Genomic DNA, 19411 nt, shown 5'->3' with positions numbered 1-19411 from the left:
ACGAGCCCGTGGTGGCCAGGGACCTAATTCAGGTCATTTTTTAGGATATGGACCTGGTTTGGCTCAAGTCAATGTGGGACGATGGAGGAACCACCCGAGACGAGATGATAGAGATTGTGATCATGCTATGATGCTAGCATTACTTAAACTTAGGTGTTGATTTGGTAATCCTATTTTCAAACAATTATCTTATGGTTTGTAATATATTCTGATGATCGGTCTTAGACCAGTACAATTTGATGATCGATTTATATAATGATGTTTATCTTTACGCTGGCTATCTTGATTGTGGTATTTAGTTATTGCTTTCTTATTTCTGTGGTTAAAGTCTTCTGATGTATTCTCTCTCTTAAAAGAGGTTATGATCCCTAAGTCTTGAACTGTGAGGGGCAAGGCTGGGAGACGAATCATGGAGTCAATTACCAGTTAATTGATTTCCACGGTGCATTACAAGTAAAAGAGGAACCAATACAAATTCGGTTACAAAAGTCTCCACTAAAAGATCAAAACACCCAAGAGCTACGAGACAACAACCCACAAAATAAACAAGCAGCAGAAAACACAAAGAGCTGTAAATCACAAGAAAATTAAAAATAAAGAAAATAGTCACTGAGCAGCAGCTTGACTAAAGGATGGGGTGGATGGAGGAGCGTCTGGTAGTAGCTCGGATGGAGGCGGGCGGAGCGTGATGTGCAAGCACTGGTGCGTGAGCACCACGCGGCAATGCTTGGTGGTTGGAACACGGCGGGGATGGCGTCGGCAGAAGGCTGAGAGGCTAGGGAAGGCCTTGGAATGGCGAGTTGAAGCTGGAGAGGAATGGAGGTTGACAGATCAGGCTTGGAATATTCCAAAGCTGAGAACCATCGTAGAATCGTGAACGGTGTGGCTGCAGGGGGTGGAGAACGGCCAAAGGGAACTGACCAAACGTGGCGAAGTGGACCGAGGAAGAAGAGGCGGCGGCGGCGCTGCTCAGGGGAAAAAAATAAAGAAAAAGAGAACTAGCAATGAAGAAGGGAGGGAAAATGGCTGCAATAGGCGGAGGGGAAGTGAGGGAGGGGGGAGAGGGGAGAGGGGAGAAGACAAAGTCTCTCCCTCCTCCCCCTGTGACAGCCGCACAGAGGTGGTGGAAAGCCCTCATTGAGGAGATGGAGGAGGAGAAAGTTGCAGGAAAAAGCTTCTCTCAAGAGAGAGAAGAGAGCAAAAGGCGTTGTGGTTATGATTGTTATAATATTAACACTAAGATCTTAGCTTACAATAGCACACAAATAATAATGTTATCTTTTTATATTTGCTAAATTTAACACCTTTTACATGCTCCGTCTTACTACGCTTTTTATGGATTAAGATCATCTAAAATTATTTGAAATATTACTTTTTTTTTTCTTTTTTTTTTTTCTTTTCTATAATTGAAATTTGTAGACACTTATACGATAGAATAATGCCTCCTGGATTTGCAAGGGTATTTTAAAAATCAAATCCTCACTAGAAAAAGAATCTTGCTACAAGGTTAGTGATGGTAAGAATATCAACACCTCCGACAAATCAATAATAATTTTGTATGACTTTTGATGTAATTTGAGTAATGGATGGGATTGTAATCTGGTTAATGTAAATGGATGAATTGAAATGGAAATTATAGAATTTGATGAATGGATGAATGAATAGGTAAGTAAGGGAATTGACTAATTCAAAAAGAAGAAGAAATAGAGAAGCAATGAAACTAGTTCATTTTTTTGGATGATTCCATACATCATTCTTGGGCCCTTTTTATACAAGATTTACAAAGTTACAACCACCACTTCTAACAACTTGTAACAGAATAACTAGCCCATATTATTAGTTACTCGTATGACCTCTACACTAATTAATTAACTTGTAATTAGTTGGATTAGACACAACCCTAGCATACACAGCGTAATGGAGAGTAAAAAGATTCCTCCTATTTTTTACAGACATTTGGCAATACAAAAACAAATATTTGTGTATTGTTATTTTGTTTGAAAATGGCTTTGACTCAAATGTTTTTAACTGGTTGGGTCTATATATATAGTTTCAATGCGGGAAGGGAAAAAATGGAAATTACATAAACATAAAAGACAAAGGAAACATCAACACGAACACTTGCTGGGATAACAACACGACAATCAATAGTTGATTGAGGGTAACAAACACGACCATCAGTAGTCAGTTATAGGTTTGGTCTACATATGCTTACTAGGTTTCCTAACTCACTCTTGTCTTCTAGAGGTGAAAATGCGGTTACGGTTAGTGGTTATTGGCTAAAACGGCTAACCGTAACTGCCTCCGCTAACCGCCTAGGTGGTTAACCAGTAATTAGCGATTAGTAACTCTAATAATCGCTAACCGCTTTTTAAAAGAAAAAATTAAAAAAAAAAAAAAAAAAAAAAAAACCAAAACCAAAACCAAAACCAAACGATACTGTTTCTATAGTAATATAATAATATCATACTACATAACGACATCGTTTCTAGATATTTATACACTTTTATATATATTTAAAATTTTAAACACAAAAACATAATTTCATATATATATATAGAGAGAGGCGATTGGTGCAGTTAACGGTTAGCCTTTTCACCCCGATTATCTTCCCCCCTATAGATATAGTTGGTAACAAGATAAGAGACTGGAACGACTAGACAAGAGTGAAAGGTATGCTGAGTTTTATTAAGTGTGAGTGTTGGCACAATTTTTTCCTTAATGTTTTTGACTTCACAAATAGTTTTAGTTTTATTAATGTTGTTACTCTTTGCGCCTTTGAGTCTTAATTGTCGACTAACCTTGTTCTTATAGGTCAGGTGTGCAACACTAACAATACTAAAATCTTCAAACATAAAATGGGATTAACAAATCCTATATAAAATTCAACCCACGAATGACAAAGTCTTGGATTTAAAATTGTTCAATCATCATAACTTGAAAACTCAAATACATAATAGTATCAAATAATGTAGTAAAGAGTCCTTGATTAAGATTATTCAACAACAACAACAATATATATATATATATATACACCTCCTGACGTGGTTAATTTTGAACAATTTTCTGTTGAAGGTGATAATGATTTTAAATTTGATAAATGGAATATTCCTAAGCTTTCTGCTTCTGATGTTTATACTACTTCTTGGTTGAAATCTTATTTTAAAATTTCATATTATGTTAAAACTGTTGAACAAACATTTGCTATATCGGGTAATAATCAAACTATTACCTTGTTTAATAAGAAATTTGTTAATGATTCTCTTGCTAAAGGTTACAAATTCTTGCATATTGGTTCTGTTCAAGTTGCAATCAAGCCTTTGACTCGACTTGGTATCAATGCTTATGTTTTGTTATGTTTGCGTGATTCTAGATTTGTTGATTTTCGTACTAGTATTCTTGGTATGATTCAGTCTTCTCTGTTTAATGGTCCTGTCCATTTTGATGTTTTCCCTAATGTTTCTCTCGCTTTAAATGATGTTCATATTCTTAAAGCTTTAACGCTTAATATTCTTACTTTTGGTTATAATATGGAAGAAGGTAGCAGGCCTCTTGTTATCATCTACCGTATTTATTATAAATTGATGAAAACAAATCTATATCCACAAGCTGTGATAAAAAATTCAGGTGAATCTACTTTGTTAATTCAAAGTTCTACTCAGAATGCTAATATTAAAACTCCGAAAATGATTCGATGGGATGAGATTGACCTCTCCAATGAATGGCTTTTGGAAAATGTTACAAAACCTTCTCGAGTAGTGAATGATGCCTCTAATCTGTTTCTTGACGGTAGAGAATAAATCTCCATAAGTCAAGTTTTCGAAATCAATGAGAGCAGTATCAGAATTAATCAATTCATCTTTAACTTTGTGAGCAAATAATGAAGGTAATCCATCAATAAACTTTTCTTTCCAATAAGGTTTTTGACTGTCAGGCCTAACCATAACTCTGGAAAGAAAAACATCTTGATACCATCTATAGTCAGACATAGTAGGGCATCGAAGATTATTCAAATAATTAGAAATTCGAGAAGTAATATTAGAAAGAGTACCAACAAAATGTTTAATAATAGTGTAAATCAAAGTATTAACACCATCTGGTTCGCCCATACCCACTTGTTCATTAAAAATGGGTAAGCCTTCTTCATCACACTTTACTGCTGATCTGATCTTGTTTCTTCTTATCTCAGTGAGATAATTATTCCACCAATTTCTAAGAGTACCAGAAAATACGGTAGCAAGTAAATCCACAATATCAGCTTGACTTTTATTGTGGTTAGTAAGATAGGCGTTAGCAACCATAGACATATGATTCATCTTGTTAAGCAATTCCTGCTCAGACAAACCATCAATATTCCATTCATACAATTTATCAGCAGAGATAGAAAATTGAGATTGGAGAAATCTTTCTTCAAATTGTAAATCAGGAGGAGTTGGTTTTGGATAAAAATTCTTTGCCAGATTGAAAGATCTGGATCCGTCAAAGATCATTTGAAGTTTTGGCTCCATGTCAATCTTACCAAAGTTTTCTTCAAGAATTTTAATATCATAATTAGTAGAATCATGAGAAGTCTCAGAATCAGCAGAAGAAGCTTTTTCAATAGTAAAATTATGTCTAGAAATACTGGCACGAGCAGTAGTTAATTTAGAAAGTAGTTTGTTGACTTTCTCAAGGTTCATTTGAAAAGTAGTTTTCAAACCAGAAGATTTCTTTAAATCAGGAAGAGAAATCAAATGTTTTTCAATCTTAGAAGGGGTAGAAACAATTTTTGAATCAGTAGAGGAAGAGGGAATCTTCTCTTCAATACGATCTAATTGTTGTCCTATAATATGAAGGGATTGAGAAACAAAATTATTTTGCTTGATAATTTTCCTATCATTATCAATAGGATCCTTATCCGGAGTTTTGAAAGGGGAACATTTAACAACAACTTTATTACAATCAAGAAGAGTATTTTCAAGAGGAGGATGAGAAGATCTGACAACAGATTTATCTTCTTTAACAAAATTCTTTCTGACAACATTCAAAACATTATCGACATGGAAATGTTTTTGAAGATAATCAAAAAATAAAATATGTGTTTGGGACTCAATCATCGTCTCAGTCCATTTGAGTTTAATGAGATTTCATTCCTTTTCAGAATATTTGGCACGGTAAGCATGCCGCAAATCATGATTTTCTTTTGAGTTAAAATCTTTGGACAAAGCTGGCCAATCAATAACAGAAAAGAAATCTTTAATGGGGGCAGTAATAACATTACACTGATGATGAGGATCAGTGGGAAGAGGAGCATTAAAATCAGAAGTAGAAGGAGAAACAGATCCACCTTCATCATCCGTTGGGGGATGATTTCTAGTAGAGTAAAAAGCAAAAGAAACTTGGGAATCGATAGAAATTCCTTTGAGTTTCAAATCAGGGTTAATCACAGGATGAAGAGGAGGAGCGTTAAGACTCTCATCCACAATAGCAAGAGGCCTGCTACCTTCTTCCATATTATAACCAGAAGTAAGAATATTAAGCGTTAAAGCTTTAAGAATATGAACATCATTCAAAGCAAGAGAAATATTAGGGAAAACATCAAAATGGACAGGACCATTAAACAGAAAAGACTGAATCATACCAAGAATACTAGTACGAAAATCAACAAATCTAGCATCACACAAACATAACAAAACATAAGCATTGATACCAAGTCGAGTCAAAGGCTTGACTGCAACTTGAATAGAATCATTAACAAATTTCTTAATAAACAAGGTAATAGTTTGAAATCTTACAGACTTCCCATTGATCCTGAACATCCACAAAAGAATTTAGCATTTTATTCCAGTATTTTAAAACAGACTGACTCTGTTTATTTTAAGATTATTTATGATAAAATTAATCCTTAAAAAATGCTTTTCCATAGTGTTTACTTTAAAAGAATTATTTCTGAAAAAGAATGGGAAAATCATCCCTCTGCTCCAAAATCCCTTAACGGATTTAGCATTCCTTTTACTTATTATGATTATATTGAATCTTGGTTTAAATTTTTGCTTTACCAATCCTAGAATTTTGATTATTCATGGTTTGTTAATTTTGATAAAAATTTCTGCGGAATTCTCCCCCTTTGGTTCTCCAGATGGTGGATGCAATTTGGCATTCCTTCTGAAATCCTCCCTCTCCAGTTAATTGAAGCTTTCTAGACTTTTAAAACTACTTACAAGGTTGATGCTTATGGTTCCAAATTCCCCCTATGTTGCACTTTGTTAAAAAATTCAAAATTCCTTGGATTCTGAAATGGCAATATATCCTTTTAGAAGACAAAATTCAAAGACATTGGTATGCCAAATGGTGGGATAAATGCTCACTAGTTGACTCCTTTGTCATTTTTGTTAAAGAATTAAGTCAAGCCCCCAAGGCTCCTGCTTTGCCTCAGAATAAATCCCCCCTCTTAATTACTCCCAGTAATTTCACCTCTTCCCCAACAGAAGAAAAGACCAAACCTCTTAGTTCTTCCCCCACTGCTTCTTCCAGTTCTTCTAAAAAGAAGTCTTCAAAGAAAGAAAAGATCAAGGCTCTCCTTGCTGCCTTTGAAGATGATTATGATAACGACGATGAAGAAGAAAAATCTGAAGCATCGTCCCAAAGTCCTGTCCAGGTTCCTCCATATTTTGAAGATTCCCAAGAATATTATCCTTACCAAGGGATAGAAGATTTTGAAAAATTGGCCTCATAAAGGCTAAGTTTCTCAGATTTCAAGAATGGCATCATAGACTAACTTCATAACGGCTAGCTATTGTTCAAATTTACAGACTGGCTCATAACGGCTGGTTTCTCCCCTCTTCATGAATTTTCTCCGGATTACTATTCACCACTATTTGAAGATTACTATGCTAAACTACAGTTCACTTTTACTGTTCAATGTTGCTGACGACAATGTACAGGATTACTGTTCCCATTTACTGTTCATGTTTTGTCTGTCGACACTACAGTGCCGACAAATACTATTTCAAATTGAAGACTTTTACTGTTCCAGATTGGCACCGAACGTGCTTTCTACTGTTTACTTTTGACCGCGGACTACACAGTACTGCGGAATCTGCTTTTTACTATTTGCTTCATGATTGTATTTTGTTTTATTCATCGTAATTTGCCTATATAACGGGCTCTCCCTTCCCTTTGTAAGGCAGAGGCAATTTTAGAGACTTTTACAGAAGCTCAGCTCTCTAGCCATTCCCCTACTTTCCTATTTTCTTCTTGTATCTCCTCTTCTTCTACCCCTTACTTCAGTAAGTTCTATCACTTACTATTGTAAGCTTATTTTATCAATCTTAATTTCAAGTTTTGATTTCAGCCTCTCAACTGTTTTTAATTTCAGTTCCTTAATTTCATTATATTATTATCATCACCGCCTCATGGTTGGTTTTACTACTTTGATTTAAATTATCTTTTGCATAATACATCACCTTCCCCTATTCCCTGCATCTTTATACATACTGCGCTTCCTCCCTCTCCCTTGTTTGGTATCAGAGCCTCTGCCTTACAAAGGGAAGGGAGAGCCCGTTATATAGGCAAATTACGATGAATAAAACAAAATACAATCATGAAGCAAATAGTAAAAAGCAGATTTCGCAGTACTGTGTAGTCCGCGGTCAAAAGTAAACAGTAGAAAGCACGTTCGGTGCCAATCTGGAACAGTAAAAGTCTTCAATTTGAAATAGTACTTGTCGGCACTGTAGTGTCGACAGACAAAAAATGAACAGTGAGTGGGAACAGTAATCCTGTACATTGTCGCCAGCAACAGTGAACAGTAAAAGTGAATAGTAGTTTAGCATAGTAATCTTCAAATAGTGGTGAATAGTAATCCGGAAAAAATTCTTGAAGAGGGGAGAAACCAGCCGTTATGAGCTAGTCTGTAAATCTGAACAATAGCTAGCCGTTATGATGCAGGGAATAGGGGAAGGTGATGTATTATGCAAAAGATAATTTAAATCAAAGCAGTAAAACCAGCCATGAGGCGATGATGATAATAATATAATGAAATTAAGGAACTGAAATTAAAAACAGTTGAGAGGCTGAAATCAAAACTTGAAATTAAGATTGATAAAATAAGCTTACAATAGTAAGTGACAGAACTTACTGAAGTAAGGGGTAGAAGAAGAGGAGATACAAGAAGAAAATAGGAAAGTAGGGGAATGGCTAGAGAGCTGAGCTTATATATATATATATATATATATATATATATATATTAATTATTTGAAACAACAGAAAATTGAAAACTTCTATATAACAAGTCCGAGTCTCAAGCATTGCTCTAAGAAACCTCCGATTGAATCTGAAACAAAGAAACTATAAGTGTGAAATACTGCTCAATAAGTAAAGTAGATAAGGAAGAGTGGCTGTACATTCTTTTACTTAAGTAAATAGAAGGTTAATTACATGAAAACTGTGTTCAAAATGCAAAAACAAGCAATATATATATACATGTTTTTGGACAGAAATTTCCTCTAAACTAGCCTGAAGGAAATATCCCCCAATCTATTTAAAATAGTGCAAAATGTTTATAAACATTTAAAATGCATATTAAATTTAGTCTAAGTTATTAAATTACTATTAATGACGTTAAGAATTTAATATGTCTTTTAAATGTTTATAGACATATGACACTATTTTAAATGGGTTGAAAAATATTTTTTTTAAACTGGTTTGTAGAAAATTTCTGTAATGTTTTTCATGCATTCTTTGAAGGAAGAGAGAGATTTTTACCGGAGCTCATGTATTGTTTGGCTTATGGCAATCTTCGAAACAAATTCCAAGAAGTGAGAAAAATCCTCTGGTATTTTCCAAGCAATCCTTTATGCATTTTCGGAGGCCCAAAACCCCAAATTCTTCTTCTGGATGAATTCTGAGGCAATTTTTAAAACTATAAAAGAGACAATGACCATAAAAATGCATGGCTTCCTACAACCTGTACTGATCTTACTCTTAAACTTTTCTCCTTACAATACCCATATGCTCTTGTAAAGCAAGCATGCATTTTTGGCTCTTGGGATTTTTCAAGTTCAGAAATGGAATTTGAAGGAGCAAAAGAGGTTGAGGCAACGTTATTAGCTTGTATTTTAACCACAATAAAAATATGCAACACTGTTATAGCCATCATAAGTTTTCTAATACATTTTCTAGCCATCTCTTTTCTCCAATATTAGACGGAATGCTTAAAAGCCTTTAAACCTTTATATGCAATTGAATTATCAAACACACTTAAGATAAAGATAATTTACTCCCTTGCTTAATTTTATATAAAGAAGTGCTGTTTAATAGTGGGAATTTTGGAAGTATGACCTTTTTGAAAGAAAAAAAAAAAGGTTCAATGACTTTTAGGTTAAGTATCACATTTTGGTTAAGATCATAGTATCATACGGTTTCGTAATAATTTTTTATGTTTAGCAAAAACGAATGAACAACCAAAAAGGATGTTCTAATAGCCACAATATTTTTTGAAGGAAAGTATTAATTCAAAAAATATGATAAATACCTTATAGTAGAATAATGAAATAAGAATAATCTTATTATTCATTTAAAGAAAGCCGAAAGAGAATATAAGGGTTATTACTAAAAGGAGCCTATCATTTTTGAAAAGAAAATTATGGATTTTTTTTTTTTTTTTTTTTACAAATTATGAAAAAATAATTGAGTAAATAAATAAATTAACTTGATTATATTATTATATGCGGCTTTGGATGGAAATAAATGTACTGATCCAATGCTTAAGCAATGCAAAATGTTATATGGTATGATGTTGGCTTAAAGAACCTTTTTTTTTTTCTTTTTTTTTTTTCAAATGAATTGTTCACAAAGGGTAATGTTTGATAAAAAAAAAAAAGGTATTTTGGATTATAAAAGGACATTTGAAGATAATAGAATATATCAACTTGATTACATTCAAACATACGACTTTTCATAAGGATAAAAATGTATTTGAAACTTATTTTTATATATGGCAACATTCTACAACGCTAGTGATGGCTATGTACTTGTATGATTGTCATATTGCAATAATAAAAAGTAATAAATAAAAAAAAAAACCATATATTTCAAAAGAATTCAATTAATGAATCTAACGTTATCGATATTTCCTATGATCTTAGCTTACAATAACACGCAAATAATTATGTTATCTTTTATATTTGGTAAATTTAACCCTTCTTACATACTTCGTCTAATTAAAGGCTTTTTAATTAGATAAATACTAGGGGTCAATAAGTTTCTCATATTTAGCCCATATTCTTTTACAAATTTAATCGATCAACCACTAGATTTGTGGAGTGCTCTACATAAATTCACAAATCTAATTATTGATTGGAATGCCTTGGTTGATAGAAATCCTTTGTGATTAATGCTGATTTGATTCGAGTAGAAGACTAATGACACTTTTGGGACAAATTTTCTTTTAATAGGAGAATTATCACGTACAGCCCACAATTGCCATGCATGCATTTGACTGGATGCCACCATGATTAATTAATACATATCTTCACAGATAATGCATGGCCGTTTACAGCCTTTAATTTATTTGTTTACTTTGGATTACCTTAATTAAGGTAATTAATCACAAAGGATTTATATCCTTAATTTATCAGTTGAAATCCCAAATTAGAACTGGTTAAGCAAGAAATATCAATTAATTAATGGTGGTTGTTAATTTTCTAGACAAGACAATTTGCAACCATGCAACAACAACAACCTCAAACATCTTTTGTAAGTACTCAATCCCTCCTCTCCTTATACACTGTTATTTAATTACCCATCTCTCACTTTCCAGCCTCTCCTTTCCACCTCCATCAACAACAACTCTTTGAGGTTTCTCAAGATTTGGCCTTCAGAGAGCGAGCTTTCTTGGGACACAAACAACCATGACCCTAAATTGCCTTACCTGCCGGTTCATCATGGACGGCAACATGTCGGACTCTGAGAATGAATATTGCCGAGGAGAATGTTGCGGGAAATTGTGTTGTGCTAAGGTTAGGAGGCGCTGTCAATGGAACGTGTTGACGTACAAGCAAATGAGAATTGGGTCTTTAAACAATGCAGAGAAGCTGATCAAGAAGAGTTATCGTCGGAATTTTAGTACCGGAGCTGTTGCATTCGGCGGCGGCGGCAGCACGGAGCCGAGGTTGTTGAGGAGCTGTGCAATGAGAAGGGATTGGAGCTTTGAGGACATGAGAGGGGGATGAGAAGAAATTAAGGGAGAAAATTATGATACATTACTATACTACTATCCTTAATTTTACTTATATATATATATATATATATATATATATATATATATATATATATCCTTCCTTTTAACGTTCTTGTTCTTTTGAATTTCTTTATCAGTTCTATGTTATGTTTGTTAAAATATCTTGCTGGTTACATGTACTCACATTATTTTTTTATTATTTTTTTAAAAAAATTTTGATTTCCTTCTAATTTAATTCATACATTTTCATCTGAATTCTCACCAAAAAAAAACACCCACCTGAGGATGGTTGATGAAGGATCGTAATGTAGAAAGGTTTAGGGGGTCGGCTGAAGGCCCATTGGCTCAGCCTAAGGCTCGGGCTCACCAAGTCGGAAGACACGCGATACAATGGAACCATTTCCCTTTAACATGCCCCCAAACAATAATAATCCTATAAGGAATGATGGTATTTACGGATTTATTGACAGGAAAATGTTAGGTGCTTTCCTAATATTCTTCTCCTGTCCTCCTGATTTTATATGAAAATTATTTTTTTTTAAAAAAAAAAAAATAGTTACTCTTATTTCTTTCACTTGATTTTTTTATTTTATAATTGATTGACATGTCAATCTAAGATCTATATGATAAGGAAATGAGCCGTTGATGATACTCTCTCAAAGAAAAAGCAATGTACGAACCTTAATTACCTTATCATTCCAAACCCACTTTGTAAGGAAGAAGAGCTATCGGATTCAACATCCAAAAGGAAACAAACCACTAGTGCACACTGCATTCAAGATGGGTCCCCTTGCTGTCAATACTTGCTTATCAAGTCCACTTACCAACTAAGAACATAAATCCTCAACAAAAGGTGAAAACGAACCACATCATAGGTACGCTAGTTCTTTCACATTACTTGCACTCATTTTGCTCGTACATCCTATCAAATTCACTTTTGCTAACTTAAACATCGGAAGTGTTTCCCTCGCCACCCTCGGCATCCCATTATGACCTTTGGCCTTTTTGCAGGTCTCTGACATCGAAAGGTTGGCATTGTATGTAGGCACGACGGTTCTAACCAAGTCGTTTTTCTCTAAAGACAAAAGTTCCCGTGGCGAACACACAATCCAGAAGCACTCGAGAGGCCTTTGTCATGGGAAATAATGCTTAGAAGATTCATCCGCCATTGCCCTGCTAAGAAGCTGAGGGATGGGTAAATGCTCGTCTCAACGAGCTGCAAGCTAAATTTGAATAGGTTGTCAAGAACGTTGACAGTAGGCATTCCTCAACTGTCAATAACTTTTGGGCAAAGTGACAGGTTTTTCAATTCTTTGTCCATTTCTTACTTTTTTTTCTTAAAAATACATAAATTAGTTTTTTATTTGATGCATTCATCAGAATAGACTTATAGTAGAAAGTTATTTATAATACAAGTAGAGCACTAATGCAACATACTACACCTTTATCCTACTAAGCTAAAGTGGTAGTGCCCATCTTTTTTTCTTTTTTTTTTTTTTTATATATTTTGTAATAATGGCTAATCCAATGACCGATGAGTACTGTCATGTCAGCCAAGTGGGATGAAAATTTAGTATGTAGCATTACTCATACAAGTATGATAGGTGTTGTCTAAATAAAATATGATTCATTACTATACAAATATAATGTAATATATTATATACCACATTTTTATCTCATAACTATCATACAATATGGATTTTGTATTATCAACAAACCCTTGATTTTTTTTATTTTTTTTTAAACAATGACTAATTCAAAGATTGATTGAGATTGTTACATTAAGATTATGAATTTTGTGAGATATATATGTAGTTTACACTAATATATTACAAAGAGAGAGATATCACCTTCTGATAATGATGTCCAGTAAAACATAAAGCTTGGGACATTTATATCCAAAAGATGTTCGGCATGAAAGGCAATTGATTAAATAATGATAGTTTGATGTTTTATTATTCTCATCTCATCTCTCAAAGAAAGATGCGTACTCCTTACTCCATCTTTAAGCTTTGGGGTCAATATCAATGCTGTTTTTATCGTCTAATTATATCAAATAATACGGTCGGATGGATCAAGAAAGCTTGAAAGTAACAATCTTAATGAGGAGTCCAATTAACCCTATGACCTAGGATAAAACATCCTAAGCCAATTTTTCTAGCTTTTAAATATGAGTGGAGGGATTCACTCTTGCTTATTGGTTAACCCTTTGACCTAGAAAAAACACATCCTTTAGTCAATGTTTTTTTTCTTTTTTGGCTGCCTAAGAAAAAGGGTAATCATTTCAATTGAGCTTTTGCTGGGATTGGGAAACATGTTTTCTTTACGTCTTATTATGAGACATATGTCTCAATCTCAATAAATTCTATTTCAATTAAAATTAGACCTAAGCAAAAACCAATATGAATTCTGCTGACTATAATAATACGAGTATACTAGGGCTTGCTTAAACCAAGGATTGAGCTGGGAGAACAAATATATATACTTACCACTTATCGACATACTAAAATAATTTGAACCAATCTGATTGAGAATAAATGTGTCTAACTTTGGTGGTAATTAATAGCCGAGTAATAGTATTTTTTACACCGACTAATGTGACGAATTTTAAGTGTTTTTCTTTTTTTTATTTTTTTTTATTTTTCAGTAGCTTTTAGTCACTTAAACATGTCATATCAACCGATATAAAATAGGTTGAAGAGTAACATTGCTCGTAATAGCCATCATCAAGGAGAGGTTGATGTGAATCCAAATCCTATGGAAATAAAGAGAAATGTTTATTTGCATTCTAACGTTCATTTCACGTACATCTCCACTGAATTGGTATATGCTTCATCCACCATTGGTTTTTTTTTTTTTTTTCTTTCTTTTTTTTTAATTCTTAATTAATAGTGAATGGAGCACGCCAACTCAACGACGATATAGATGAGATGAATGCCAGAATGCAAAGTATTTATCGGAAATAAATGAAAGGGTAGAAATATGGGTTGGTTTGAAAAATGCTAAATTAAAATCACAAAATTCTAGAGTTATGATGAAATTTCCTCTTTTTTTTTTTTTTTTTTTTTTCCTAATACAAGGAAGAAGGGGAAAACAGGGAAAGGATACACAGGAGGGGATCATTGCCATTATCAAGCCATAAATAGAATAAAGCAGTTTCAGGAACCAATATGGTAATCAAAGACAGCTCTAAATGCATCCCCTAGGCAACCAACATCCAACCATTACTAGGGTCGGGGAGAAAGCACAGCTTGCAGAGAAAAAAATTTCTACCACCACAAAAGCCATGACAGTAGAGTAACATAGATTATGCTAATATGAGATATTCAGAAAGCTCACATAACTACAAACATAATGGAAGAATGAACTAGTTGTCAATAGGTTTAAACTTCTAACATAATAAATTTTACTGGAAGAAGCAAAAGGACATCAGCCAAGTACATTGGCAGTACCCACAAGAGAAGCCTTTAAGATCTGAAATGACAAAAATTCAAAAAATCCAGTGAGGGTTAACCTCTGAAATTGTGGAAGGACTCTAAATAGCTAAGTGCCTTCACTTAAACTAAAAACAGATATTCATATATACAAATCATATTCTCTGCAGCCTATTTTCCTTGATCATCTTTTTTTTGGGGGGGGATAGGTAACTATTTTCCTCAAACATCTGAAAATCAATACCTCTTTCCACAAATATTAGATAAGATGGTCTACTTTCCCCTGGTACAATCCAGAAAAGCATTGATAAAGGGTATTTAAGATAAGTTAGAGCATTTATTTATACATTCACATGCTTGTTTTTTGTGAAATCATTCAACCAAAACATCTTGCAATATGATATGTTGTCAGAAATTAGTAGAAAGTCATGAAGTCAATATTGGTTCAGCGATATATGGTAATATTTTGTAAATGAATAATCACAAAGGGCCATATACTCTTTAATATTCATCCAACACGCCAATCCTAAATTCCATAGCAAAGGCAACATCCAGCCACTACTACCACCACCACTATTGGCAACACAAATATACGACATCGATATTGTACAACTATTGTAGTTCAAATATTAATGGCATAAGCAACAATATATAAGATAAGAGCCAATAGAGAAGGAATAAAGCATTGTATATGAAACAGCTATAACTTGCACAAAACAACTGCCGCAGCCACCACCACCACTACAAATACTGCAAGAGTACTATTAATACTAATGTTCCTATAATTACTTTCTATAGGAGTATGCAGCCTCCAGCTTCAGCATGAAGGGGTGTTGCATCTTATAGTATGTTTCTTATTATATCTATAACATCTCTTAGCTATTACCTTAGGAAACAGAAGATAAATGATATAAGATAGGCCATCAATAATGATGACGCGGCATTGCACACTACATTATTCCTGCATTTAAATTAGCCAAAAATTCAGTCCCTTTTCTCACATAAGAATATAAAAGATAAATATAGAAAAAGAAAGTAAAAAGATATTCCACTTTAAAGGGATACCTAGAGAGCACCTCACTCTTCCACAAGATCCTATTTATGGAAAGAGTTTTATGACGACAAACTCTTTACATGGAAATGATATAGGTCCACACTTACACCAAGCATGCACTAACATGACTAAAAAATGGGGATCAAAATAGAAAGCTTATTTCCCATTCACAATAGCGAAGGCATGCAGTCAGACGTGAAACGTGTGAGATGCACAAGAAACATGAATTGCATTCAACAGGGAAGGCAATTCAATTAGCCTTTTGATTATGAAATATGAAACAATTTCCATATATTTATTTGTTAATGTTCTCACATTAACATCATACATTATAATCATTCTTGACCATTGATACTGGCCTTTCTAAATAAAGTAGGATTCATGCCTCAGATTGTCGTTTGGCATTGTCATCCTTCTGTCTACGAAATCTGGCAGTAATGTAATGGCAATTCTTCCAGGCATATTGAGTGCCTTTCTTCATCTGCAACAGCAAAGGTTGTAAAAGGTGACAGAAAAAAACAAGAAAAAATTTCCTAGACAACACAACAACTTGAGTTAGCACATCACATGGTTTTTGAGACACAACAACTTCAGAAACATCCAAAGCAACAAAGTCAGGAGTTATCTGACACTCTATGACAGCCTATCTGTAAGATGTTCATTGCACGCTACAAGTTGGTAAACACACTAGCATTTTTTCTTTCTTGCATCTGCTTTCCAGTCTCTTCGACCAACTATAGTTCTATGTGTTTCAGAATTGACCAGGCTATGAGATATCTCAGGATGACATTCTCTTTCCAATTGTGGTTCTGCCTTGATTCCAGAGGGCAAGCATGACGCCTGACTTTCACTAGTTAACATTACAGTACCATTAGGTGTGACTTCTTGATCCTTAGGAGTGTGAGCCCTTCTTGCATCCTTTTTCCAATCTCGTTTACAATGCACACGGGTCACACAAAGGCTATGTATTCCATTTTGTTGCAGTTCTACTTGCGGTAGAGTTGACTCATTTGTAACACAAGACTTCTTGATTTCTGCTTCAAGCCGCTTTCGCGCCCTGTACCTACGTTGTCGTTCGCGATTCTTCAGCCGACGAGTCACAATGTCAAGACGGCCCTTAGTGCGGTGTCTTTGTTCAGGAGGCTTCATCATAAAGCTTTCTTGTGTTCCGGTATTGGCATTCATATTTTTACTGTTCTCCATTTTGGATTAAGGTTAGCATCTGCATTAAGAAACTAATTAAAGATGAATCGGGACCATCAATCCTCATCTCTTTTCCAATCTGATGAAAAGCACTTCACATTTATTACCAATGAAAGTTGGGTTTCCGGTCCATGCAACATCCATTTGGTACTCACTCCATTTCAATGTATTGTCAATCTAATGTCAACAAACAAAACATGAAAATTATCGCTGTTTATACACCCAGCACCACGTCATTCAGGTGGTCAAAAAAAAAAAAAAATTTGGAACAACCTAATTGATGAACCTCAAAAGAGAAACAAAATAAAACATAAAATTAAATAAGATAAAATACATGCATGATCTAGAATGTGGTCCACAAATCTTTTTACTTGTGTTTGTGTACATGAAGGCTAAAAATGGAGACCCCTGAAACTGGGAACTAAATTCAATGTCTCTTTTTCACCCCAATCAATGCATGTACAAATTAGTTAATTATCCATCTCCATGGTGTAGGATTTAGTAGCAATCCCATAATTAGACTTTGATCCAACACTGTAGAATTGCACTTTGTACAACTGATATCGTTGCTATTCCGCCAATAAAAACAATTCCACCAATAAAATTGACTGCCAAAACAATTTTAGATTAGGTATGTATTACTAATAATGGCAGGTTTTGAAGCCCCACTGAAATGAGATAGTGTGATCTTAATTGTCAATACATCTAAAATGATTTTTTTTCTTTTATTGGTAAGTTAGTTAGACACTGCACCTAGTGGGCTTTGAACTCACGATCTCACACTCTACACATTTTTAAGGAGGGGAGGAAATGCTATTTGAGCTAAAATTCATTGGCATATATAAAATGATTTTCTTAGCTCTTAGCATTTAAATGAGTCATTTCATCCATTCTAATAATACAAAAAGTTTGGGATATCATAACATTATGATGATATCCATCATGGTGATGGATTTTTTTTCCTAGATGCTAAATACAAGAAGAGAGATCAAACTTCAAGTGTAATGAATATAAGATGGAATGGTTCCATCTCAATGGAAACAGCTGCATCAAACCTGTATTAATTGAGCTTAATATGATTATCGATACATTTTGGCATCACCGACTAATGATATTTTGCTATATGTAATCTTAATAACATTAACGATACATCTAAGCCTTTTAAAAAAAAAAAAAAAAAATTTGATTGGCATGTAAGTTAGATACTGCACCAAGTGGGCTTTGAACTCACAACCTCACCCTCTACACCATTTTTAAGAAGGGGAGGGAATGTAATTTGAGCTAGAACTCATTGGAACATCTAAAATGATTTTTTTTGTTCTTAGCATTTAAAATGAGTCATTTCATCCATTCTAATAATACAAAATTTTGGGATATCATAACATGATGATGTCATACACTTTTCCATCTTGATGATGGAGGATTTTTTTTCCCAGTGCTAAATATAACAAGAGAGATCAATGACTTCAAGTCTAATGAAAACCATATAGAATGGTTCCTCTCAATGGAAATTGTTGCATCAAACCTGCATTTTTTTTTTTTTTTTGTAATGAAAAGAGACCTCGTATACACAACTAACCATACAAGGATTATACTGTATTAACATACTGATAAACTCCAAGCACTTGAACTGTTCCTCACCAAAGTACTAATTCAGTCAAGGTTTTCGAACCTTGGCTAACAAGGCAGCTCCATAGGACCAAACCTGTATTAACTAGGGCTTAATCTATATATTTTGCTTCTGTGATTCTTTCTACTCTTAAGATTACGCATCATGGACTAAAAATATCTCGTTATATGTGATATTAATGACAAAACCTATACTCATGCTATCAATCCAACAGCGCAACAACAACATGACCAGCACACCCGTTGAATTACCTTTACAAGAGATACCTCAATATGTTAAATCAGAGAGTTGCGCACCCTCTAAACTTAGGCCGCCTTCAAGTTCAATGTATCTTCATAATTCTGCAACCCCAAAAAAATAAAATTGGAGCATTAGTCCCTTTCTATATTCATCTCTAGTGGGTATTATTCATGCAAAGTTCCTTCACTCTCGCAGAAGTTCGATCAACATTAGTGAATACTAACTAGACCCTGGCACATAACCCTAAATGGTAATGCTGAAAATTTGAAAACCCACAACCAAAACAACAACATTGGACTTTTTATTTGTTAGCACTCTGGAGGGACTTGTTCTGGGTTTGCAGAATTAAGACATCAAAGCACAAAATGCAGCAGTGAAATTTGAGAAACAAAGCTTGATTTAAAGCGTTAATTAGGAAGGTAAAGCCCTGGGCAGTAAAGCGTGTACCTTTATGAATGCAGATCTGTGTTCGTCCAAATGGGTCCCCAAAAGTGAAAACTTTGCACAGATACAAACACAGAGAGAGATGTTTGTGAGAAGAACCAGAAGTTGGTGAGTGCGGAGACAGACAGGGTTGAGCTTTTTCAGGCCGATGTTAACGAGAGGGGACCTAAGCTTCTGAGTTATAC

The 19411-nt window shown here is 34.2% G+C and overlaps 2 protein-coding genes across 5 annotated transcripts; one reads left to right on the top strand and one right to left on the bottom strand.

Annotated features, from left to right (window-relative positions):
• The first annotated feature begins 10892 nt into the window (after positions 1–10892).
• On the top strand, positions 10893–11213 carry LOC132174132 (uncharacterized). Its single transcript, XM_059585829.1, has one exon. It carries the CDS (start codon positions 10893–10895, stop codon positions 11211–11213), a length of 321 nt encoding a protein of 106 aa, XP_059441812.1.
• A 4706-nt stretch (positions 11214–15919) lies between these two features.
• Positions 15920–19365, bottom strand: LOC132176343 (FAM50A-like protein). Of its 4 annotated transcripts, XM_088515056.1 has the most exons (4): positions 19230–19365; positions 18794–18883; positions 17020–17089; positions 15920–16931 (listed from the first exon to the last, which is right to left on the bottom strand). In XM_088515056.1, exon 4 carries the CDS (start codon positions 16910–16912, stop codon positions 16397–16399), a length of 516 nt encoding a protein of 171 aa, XP_088371182.1. In that variant the 5' UTR covers positions 16913–16931; positions 17020–17089; positions 18794–18883; positions 19230–19365; the 3' UTR covers positions 15920–16396. The 4 variants fall into 4 exon arrangements, with proteins under 4 accessions (XP_088371182.1, XP_088371183.1, XP_088371184.1 ...); XM_088515057.1 differs by lacking the exon at positions 17020–17089; XM_088515058.1 differs by lacking the exon at positions 18794–18883.
• Positions 19366–19411: the final 46 nt, after the last annotated feature.

Source organism: Corylus avellana, chromosome 3, assembly GCF_965113065.1.
Source record: "Corylus avellana chromosome 3, dhCorAvel1.hap1.2, whole genome shotgun sequence".
In the NCBI taxonomy this organism is placed as follows: domain Eukaryota; kingdom Viridiplantae; phylum Streptophyta; class Magnoliopsida; order Fagales; family Betulaceae; genus Corylus; species Corylus avellana.
This window is presented reverse-complemented; position numbering and strand designations above follow the sequence as displayed.

Excerpts from the sequence above, each read along its gene's own strand:
- LOC132174132 (XM_059585829.1), top strand. The coding sequence starts at position 10,893 with ATGACCCTAAATTGCCTTACCTGCCGGTTCATCATGGACGGCAACATG.
- LOC132176343 (XM_088515056.1), bottom strand. The coding sequence starts at position 16,912 with ATGGAGAACAGTAAAAATATGAATGCCAATACCGGAACACAAGAAAGC.